The 8,934-nt window shown below is 44.7% G+C and overlaps 1 protein-coding gene and 1 non-coding gene across 2 annotated transcripts; both read left to right on the forward strand.

Moving 5' to 3' along the window:
• Positions 1 to 1,085: 1,085 nt before the first annotated feature.
• LOC111738084 lies at positions 1,086 to 1,213 on the forward strand. Its single transcript, XR_002779675.1, has one exon. It is a non-coding gene; the product is annotated as a small nucleolar RNA SNORA30/SNORA37 family (small nucleolar RNA).
• Positions 1,214 to 1,430: 217 nt separating this feature from the next.
• Positions 1,431 to 8,909, forward strand: LOC111738055 (chromodomain-helicase-DNA-binding protein 2-like). The gene is made up of 4 exons (XM_023529009.1): positions 1,431 to 1,613; positions 1,727 to 1,979; positions 5,609 to 5,855; positions 7,057 to 8,909. Exons 1-4 carry the CDS (start codon positions 1,431 to 1,433, stop codon positions 7,067 to 7,069), a joined length of 696 nt encoding a protein of 231 aa, XP_023384777.1. The 3' UTR covers positions 7,070 to 8,909.
• The last annotated feature ends 25 nt before the right edge of the window (positions 8,910 to 8,934 follow it).

Here is an 8,934-nt window from a genome sequence, read left to right on the forward strand (position 1 = left end):
CCGGCTTTTGTATGGTGGGTCACAGCTGCTTGTGTGAAGGAGCTGACTTGGGGTAAGGGGGTGGGCACGGCGGTGACTCGATGCTGTGGCGGGCAGTGTCCTCGTGCAGGCCTGTCCATTTGCAGATCTGCTGACTTGCCATGTGGGTCCTACCCAATTTAGGGCCCATCTAGGAGCAGTTAGTACCTCCTCCGCTGGCATGGCAGGTCCACGAAGGAGAGATTTCATGCCTCTCGTCCTCTCCTTGTCCTCAGCACCTGGAATAGCACTGTCACTGGAGCAGGGCTCAGAAGTGTTTACTGCATGAACATATCATATGCCCAGCACTGTGTTGAGCTGTTCCTTCTCATTTGATTTACGTGGAAGGATATGATACATGATACAGCTGAAACGTGCAGAAATAATATGCTAATACTGCTGAACGTTAACGTCGATTTTCAGCATTATAAGAAGTCTTAGAGTAGTCGGGGAGGGCCCCTGGAGGAAATGGAATAGCTGGGAAAGAGTGAAAGTTAAGATGAGCATTTGAAATTGAACACGTGCTATAAAGGGTTCCATCAGTCTAGGTATCCAAAGTTTAGTGTAAATCGAACAAAGCCGTGCGCTGCCCGTGGGGGTGTAGTATATGTTGTCACAGCTTTTCTGGGGGATGATTCAGTAAGATTCATCAAAGAGTAAAACAGTTCTTCTGAGAGTTTAAGGAGCTGCTTAAGGATTTAAACATGTTTATAGTGGAAATAACTTGAACGTCCACCAGGAAGAAATGGACTGGAATCAGCTTGATAAATAAGTCAAGATATATTCATGCCAGAGAATATTACTCATCCATAAATATAATACTATGGAAATAAGTATTCACAGGAGATTTTCACAATATAAGTGAAAAAAGAATACCAAATAATTTTGTTTAAAAATATATATATGTATATAAACATAAAAAGGCTTAGAAAGACTTGGACCAAATTATTACAGTAATTCTCGTTAGTGAGACTTTACATTTTATACTTTACATTTCTGATTTTTTAGAAAATACATTTTCTGATGTTTTCCTATCGAATATTTTGCTTGTGTGGTAAAGATGTAATCTAGCACTTTCACAGGTCCTCCCCAGGCAGTGGGGCCAGGACTTGGTAGCTGGTGCTTAAAGAAAACCCGTGATGGCATCCTTGCCCTGGAACTGTGCCAGTGGCATCTGTCACTCAGTGGGACAGAGAGACTGTTCTCTGACATCTTAGTCCACGTTGGGCCTTTCTCCTACGGCTCCAACCTTGGGCCCTCTCCATTTTTATCCTTTGCCATAAAGGAAAAAAAAAAAAAGTAGTGTTACTCAAACATTTAGATGTTTCGCCAGATGACTTTGACATAAGAGCTGGTCCCCACTGGACTGGTCGGCTGTTTGTACTGATTAGCTAATTAGCCTAAGAAAGGTGATGGTCCTGGTTTTACTGGGACCAACAGGAGTCTCGGAGAACTCTTCACAGCCTGGGCACCTGTCCCGTGCCCCAGGTGGTGGCATCCAGCAGTCGCTGCACGTGCTCTTACAGGTCCTCATCAGTGGAACTTGGCCTAGTAGATCCGAGCAGCCGCGGGAGCTCTGTGCGTCTGTCCACACTGTAGCACTCGGGACTCCGCGAGCTTTTTTTGGTGAAGGCTCCTCTCAGGAGCCGAGAGGGGCAAGAGGGGCTGTTTGGGGGTGACGATCTTTACACCATTCTTGGGGATTCAGCCTTGCATCTTGAGTCTCTGGTTTCCTTTTACTCTACAGGAGCAAAAGAAGAAGGATGATGTGGTTGGTGGTAAGAAGCCTTTCCGACCGGAGGCCTCGGGCTCGAGCCGGGATTCCCTAATGTCTCAGTCCCATGCGCCGCACAGCCTTCACCCCCAGAAGTCTCATTTGCCTGCCTCCCACGGCCCACAGATGCATGGACACCCAAGGGATAACTACAGTCACCCCAACAAGAGACACTTTAGTAATGCAGGTAGGTCACGAAGCGGAGCTGTTAAAAGCGCTGACGAGAAGAATCATTTCATTCTCCAAAGACGGCAGCCGGGCCTTTGCGCTTTACTCTCTGCCGTCACTTCATTGTCTTCTTTTTTCCGAATGAGATGAAGCATGAAACAAACACCCAAAAGGATGTTCTCTCGACTTTGAGAAGAACATGGGCCCCATAAACAAACAAAAGGCAAGTGATAGACTGAGGGAAAAAGTTTACGTTATACCTGACAGTTAAAAGGTTAAAACTGTTAATATCCTTGTAAGCTGATAAAAGGATAACCAAATGGAAAAACGAGCAAAGGTTAGGAATAGGGAATTCATGCAGAAGAGGAAATACAAATGGCCAATACAATAAGATAACATTGTTACTAGGGAAATGTAAATTAAAGCAACAAGTTAACCATTTTTTTTTACCAATTCAGATCAGCGAAAAGTAAAATGTGATATACACATAAATTGCTGAGTGTGAATTGTGGTAGTTGTTCCAGAAAATAATCTGAAATATCTAGATATGTAGGCTCTTTTTCTGGGAGTCAATCTGTAGAAATAAAAACATCCTCATACGTACATGTATAAGGATGCTGTTGTAGCCTTATAATGGCAAAAAGCTGGAAATAACCTGAATGTCCATTAACAGGAGAAGGGTCAGATGACTAATAAGACATTTGTACTCTATGTTATTATAAGTTAAAAAGAATGAATTGGGTTTATAGTCGTAAAAAATTGGAGGGGGAAAAATAGTAGCAACAACAAAATCTGTATGTAAATTTATTGAGGTGAAATTCACATAACATAAACTTAACCATTTTAAGTGACCAGTACAGTGGCATTTAGTGCATTCTCAGTGTTTTCAGCCACCACTTTACCTAGTTCCAAAACTCTTCCGTTACCCCAAATGGAGATCCCATATCTGTTCAGCAGTTTCTCCTGGTTCCCTCCTGCCCTCAGCCCCGCGGCCACTGGTCTGTTTCCTGTCTCCCTGGGTTTGTGGATTCTGGACACTGCTTGTAAATGGAGTCGTACAGCATATGTCTGTCTGCTTTCACTGGGCGTGGTGTTCTCAAGTTCATCCACGTTGTAACATGTGCCAGTACCTCATTCCTCTTTGTGGCTGAGTAACATTCCATTGGATGGACATACACCACCGTTGGTTTATCCATTTATCAGTTGATGGACATTTGGGTTGTTTCTCCTCTTTGGATGTTGTGAATAGTACTGCTGTGAAATTTTGTGTGCAAGTGTCGGCGTACCTATTTTCAGTTCTTATAGATATATATCTAAGAGTGGACTTGCTGGGTCACATGGCAATTTTATGTTTAACATATAGAGGAACCACCACACTTTTCCAGAGTATGTATTTAAATAACGTATCTGTATAAACATACAGAAAGCTGTGACAACATACACACGATAGCAATTACATAAGGATGGTAGGAGTGGAGCGGGAAGATGGAGGAAGTAAATAATTTCTCCATCTGTCACTTCCCTGGGTTGCAGTGAGCATGAATTGCTTTTAAAGACAAAAGTAATAAGAAGGGGAAAGAACCTCGTGGAGTGAAAGCTGCAGAGTCACCCTGCCCTTTCCGAGGTGTCCTGCTCCTGGGACTCCCACTCCTCCCGCCCCTGACTTTGCTGTGGCTGCTCCTCGATGTCTAAACAGGTTCTTTTTCGGTTCCCTGCCCTTTCTTATTGTCCTTGGCGGTGTAATTCTTTCTGCAAGCTGCTCGAAACTCCTTGGAAGCCCAGTGCCATGTCTTCTAATCTTGAAAATCTAAATAGTTCAAAGTCAGTCGATCCTAATTTTATCGAGGAGAGGAAAGGTAATGGCTGTAGAAGATGGTTGGGAACTATTTCCATGTGCTCAGATCTGCTCGTATTAGTTAGGCTGATTTTTTTCCCTGGGATTAGATTGGTTTCGTGTTATTCGTGTGATGTCACTGATTTTATATTCTGATCCTTTGAAAGAATTCTTATTAAGCTATAACTGTAGTCTTTTATTTAAATGCTGGATTCCTCAGCCATCTCCTTAGTAGCTCAGTATTTCTAACCAGTGACCTACTTCATAGAGGGTTTGAGAAGAAAGAGAACCAGTGTTTGCTTTCTCTGGAAATAAATGACTTGGCTTAAATATTAAGCATCTGTACCACAGACATTGACACCCAGTGTGAAATCTTACTCTGTTTGCTTTTAAGCCGTTTTCATGACCTTTCACTTTGTGAAGGTGTCTCTTTGTTGTTCATTCTTAGATTGAAGAGCCGCCTGGCCTGATCTACCTTGGATCAGCAATGAATTTAAGCCACTGGTTGACTATACATTATTTGAAGGGTATAAATTTCTAAGCTGCATAGTGTCCTTGATACTGCTATTTTTGGTCTCTGTAGAAAAATGCTGGAAGACCGACAAAATGAGTAGAGAAGCATTTATTTGATGACATATCTTTGGTCTTAGCATAGCTGTAGGTAGATCATATTTCCCACATGAGGCCACATAGCTCCTGCTGGTTAAGTCTCTGTGTAAGTTTCTAAGGCTGCCTGTAACAGAGCACCGCAAACTGGCTGGCTTAAAACAACTGAAATTTATTTTCTCACAATACTGGAGGCCAGAAGTGTGAAATCAGTGTGCCAGCAGGGTTGGTTCCTTCCGGAAGATCTGAGGAGAGTCAAATCGTTCCATGCCTCTCTCCTGGCTGATAGTGGCTGCCAGCGATCTTCCGTGATCCCTGACGTGCGGCTGCGTCACTCTGAGCCCTGCCTCCACCTCTGCACGCCTTCCTCCATGTGTCTCTGCCTCAGATTTCTGCCAAAAGGATGTATCTGTCATTGGATTTAGGGCCTGACCTGAATTCAAGATAATCTCATCTTGAAATCATCTGCAAAGACCCTCTTTCCAAGGAAAGTCATAATCACACTCACAGATTCTGAGTGGACATATACTTGGGGGCACAGTTAAACTCACTCTAGCCTCCGTTCCTGGACATATGTGTTTTCAGTACCTTTTCCGCATTTAAATAAGTGTGCTTCTCTTGAGGGGGAAATTGGGGGTTACAGAGGCTAAAACAAATTCCTCTTTGGCCCCCATCCTTGAGAGTTAGAACGCTGACTCAGATCCAGAGTGAGAGGAATCACTTTTGTAAGAGCAGGTCCTTTTATTTTTTTTTGGTATGGGCAAAGGAGGAATAGCGGAATCAATAAGTATAGTCGAGAATGGTTTTCAGAGACTAGGCTTACGGTGCCAGCAGGTAAACTTCAGACATGTAAACGGAGGATATTACCTTGCAGTCGTGAAATTCAGCAGTGCTGTTTTCTGAATATTTGTGTTTTTTTTGAGTGAAATCTCATTTTAATGGTCTGCCCCAAGTGAGAAAAGTAAGCAAGTAGAAAATAAAAAGCAATAGTTCTTAAGATTTCAGAAGGAGAAAAAGGTGGTGGATTTTCTTTCGCCTTAAAATTTGGGGGAAAGAATGTTACTGGTCTGTTAACCAGCAGCAAAAAGGCCAAAAAGGAGGAACTTTAATGTCTCTTTGAAACACGTCAGCCTTTCAGTTTAAGCTTCAGTAGAAGTGAACTTGCGCTACTCCTTGCAACCATGAGACCGTTCTGTCTTCCCCTGCAGATCGAGGAGACTGGCAGAGGGAAAGAAAGTTCAACTATGGCAGTGGCAACAGCAACCCGTCATGGGGCAGTGACAGGCACCATCAGTATGAGCAGCACTGGTACAAGGACCACCATTATGGGGACAGGCGACACATGGACAGCCACCGTTCTGGGAGCTACCGACCCAACAACCTGTCTAGAAAGAGACCCTACGACCAATACAGCAGTGACCGAGACCACCGGGGACATAGAGATTACTATGACAGGTATGCAGACGGCCCTGGGGCACTAGGAGCTCACCTTTGCCAAGAGCTTTACTGTTCATTGGGGGATAGACAAGCGACATAGGTGTTAATGTACCTGTCAGAGGCAGTGAGCATCTCATCACGTGCCCGGGCACGGCCCCGAGTCTGACCCAGCGTTTATGCCATCGAGGCATCTTTGGGGTGTTGGGAGGAATCACAAGGTGGGCAGCTGACACTGTCCTGATCAGTGGTTGAAAGTAGAGACTTTGGAGTGTTTCCTGTGGACTGAGGATGAAGGGAGGCTGCTGATCCTCTGGGCTCTGGAGCGTCAGCTCAGCAGAGAGCAGTGGCATCCTGGGCCCAGGGCAAGGATGGGCACCCGGAAGATCAACAGTGGATGGTTGGGAGGCCTTGAGTGCCAGGTCATAGGTTTTATTCTCTGGGTCAGAGGACGTCATCTCCAGTTTTCTGCCAAAGAGTTTTCTGTCTTCCTCTAAAGAAATCAAGAGAAGAAGCAGCCATAAAAGAGCCAGCAACCAAAAGTACTAAGCTGTATGCTGGGCTCTCAGCCACGCTGGGCAGCAGGGACCCTGAGATGATACCAGCCCAGGGTCCTTCCTTCTTGGACCTATGAGTTCATCATTTTTAGGAAATTTGGAACTTTTTTTACCATTATTTCTTCAAGTATTTTTTTCTGCCCCCACCCCAATACTTTCATCTCCTTTGGAGGAACTGATTATACTTGCTTGAGTTTGTCTCAGCTCATTGATACTGTTTATTTTTTTAAATTGTGTTTTCTCTCTGCTTCATTTAGATAGTTTCTATTGCTGTGTCTTCACTGTTCACTAGTAATTTCCTTTACAATGTCTAACCTGCCTTGAGGTCCACTGGTATATTTTGTTTTTCATACATTGTAGTTTTACTTATAGAAGTTGTATTTGGGCCTTTAAAAAAAAAAAATTCTTTCATGTCTGTTTCCTTTCAAAATTTGGAATACAGTTTTAAAATAGTTTTTATGTCCTTGTCTGATAATTCTGTCATTTGGGTCAATTTTAGTTAATTAATTTATCTCCTTATCATGATCTTATACCTAGTCATTCTTTTCATTCCTAGTAATTTTTTACTAGATACCTGTTGAGTGCTGAATATTTTTGATTCTTATAAATATTCTGGAGCTTTATCATGAGACACTCAGGTTACTTGGAATGTTTCATTCTTTCAGGTCTTGCTGTTAAGATTTGGGAGGCGGAACTGGACGGAGCCTTGCTCAGACAGGGGCTAATTATTCTCCACTACCCAGGCCAGCGTCCCCACTGTCCTCTCTCAACACAAACCCCCGCAGGGCTTGAGGTGTTCGGTATGGTTGGTGAGCTGGGCCCTGCGTGAGCACAGGGCACTTGGACCTCTGATCTTCCAGGCGGATCTTTCCCTGGCCTTGGATAGTCCCCTCAGTAGGCACCCCGATCAGTGCTCACTGACCACTCAAGGGGGACTCCTGCAGACCGCCACCTGCTTTCTGTGCACACAACTCTCTTTTTCCCTCCACCCTGCGAACTCCAGCTCCCTTGGTTCTATGTCCGCCCCAGACTCTTCAGCTCCGGAAGGGCGCTGGGCTCCTCCTGGCTTCCCCGCCCCCTGCTGACGCCTGGAAGCTGTGTTAAGGCAGTGAGCAGGGCAGTTAAAAGGCTCATCTCATTATTTCCCATCTCTCAGGAGTCAGTCCTCTTTGTTGTCACATCTGACATGATGTCTTGAAAACCATCATTGTATACATTTTTGTGTCTTTCTAGTTGTTTCAGGAGGAAGGTAAATCTAGTCCTTGTTACTCCATCTTGACTGGAACTCGAAGTTACCATCCATCTTTCTGTCTCCTAAGGTGAAATTCACATAGCATAAATGAATGACTTTAAAAAGAACAGTTCAGGGACAGTTAGCACATTCCCAGTGTTGCGCAACCAACACCTGGTCAAGTCCCAGAACACTGCGATCACCCCGGAGGACACCCTATAACCGTTAAGCAATCACCGTATTCTGCCCTCTTCCCAGCTCCTGACACTCACCAGTCCGTATCCTGCTTCTGTGTGTTTACTTATTCCGGATATTTTGCATAACTGGAATCATACAAGCTGGGGCCTTTTGTGACTGGCTCACCGTCGCACGTATGTGCCACATCTCATTTAGCCAGTCCCTGCTAATGGACGCTTGCGCCGTCCTGCCTTTGGTTGTGGTGATCGGTGCTGCCGTGAACCAGCGGTGGGGTTGTCAGTCACACCGTAGTTCTGCGTTGACGCTTTTAGGAACCTCCTACCTCCCGCCTGCAGAGGCCGAACCATTTTGCATCCCCAGCAGCAGTGGTGAGAGCTGCAGTTTGCCCACTCCTTTGCCAGTACTGATCTGCTGGCTTTATTTTATTATTTTTTAACACAGCTGGCCTAGGAGGTGCGAAGAGGTATCTCACTGTGGTTTTGATTGGCACTTCCCTGATGGCTGGTGGTGGTGAGCATCTCGTGTCCTTAGCGGCCACGTGTGCATCATCTTGGGAGAGATGTTTGTTCAAGTCCTCCGCCCATTTTTGAATTGGGTTGTTGGTCTTTTCGTCATTGACTTGGACCAGTTCTTTTGGTAGAAGAAGTTAAACATTTTAATGTTCTTCACATTGAGTCAAGCTTAAAAATAATTAACCCTTTACTTATTGTCAAATATTAGGTCGATTGTGGTTTTTGCTGTTACTCATAACTTAACAGAATGCTCTCTGTGGCTCTTTTTCTCCTGGGCTGGGTCAAGGAATATGAAAATGTTTGCAGGTCGTGCCGGTTTTCCTGAAGGGAGTATGAGTGTACAAAGCCACCAGTGATTCAAGTGTGTACTTGCTTCATTGCAGACTTGATGAGGCTTATGTCATTTCATAGGATGTGGCTTTGCCAATAAGTGTAAAACAGCCCTTTGTTATTACCTTTGTTTTCCGGATTCCTGGTAATGTGAGCATTTCCCGTGAGTCCTTTGGAAGTGTCCTTGACTCCGAGGAAGAGCAGTGGACGGTGGCGGAGGGGATAGGGTCTGGCTCTGGTCTTCCAGCTCACCCTCGCGTCTCTGTTTCAGG

The sequence above is a fragment of the Pteropus vampyrus genome, unplaced genomic scaffold (assembly GCF_000151845.1).
Source record: "Pteropus vampyrus isolate Shadow unplaced genomic scaffold, Pvam_2.0 Scaffold34, whole genome shotgun sequence".
Lineage (NCBI taxonomy): Eukaryota > Metazoa > Chordata > Mammalia > Chiroptera > Pteropodidae > Pteropus > Pteropus vampyrus.

Excerpts from the sequence above, each read along its gene's own strand:
- LOC111738055 (XM_023529009.1), top strand. The coding sequence starts at position 1,431 with ATGGTCCTGGTTTTACTGGGACCAACAGGAGTCTCGGAGAACTCTTCA. Across the intron at positions 1,614-1,726 it reads TCTGTGCGTCTGTCCACACT|CCTTGCATCTTGAGTCTCTG; the intron begins GTAGCACTCGGG and ends TTGGGGATTCAG. Across the intron at positions 1,980-5,608 it reads GAGACACTTTAGTAATGCAG|ATCGAGGAGACTGGCAGAGG; the intron begins GTAGGTCACGAA and ends CTTCCCCTGCAG.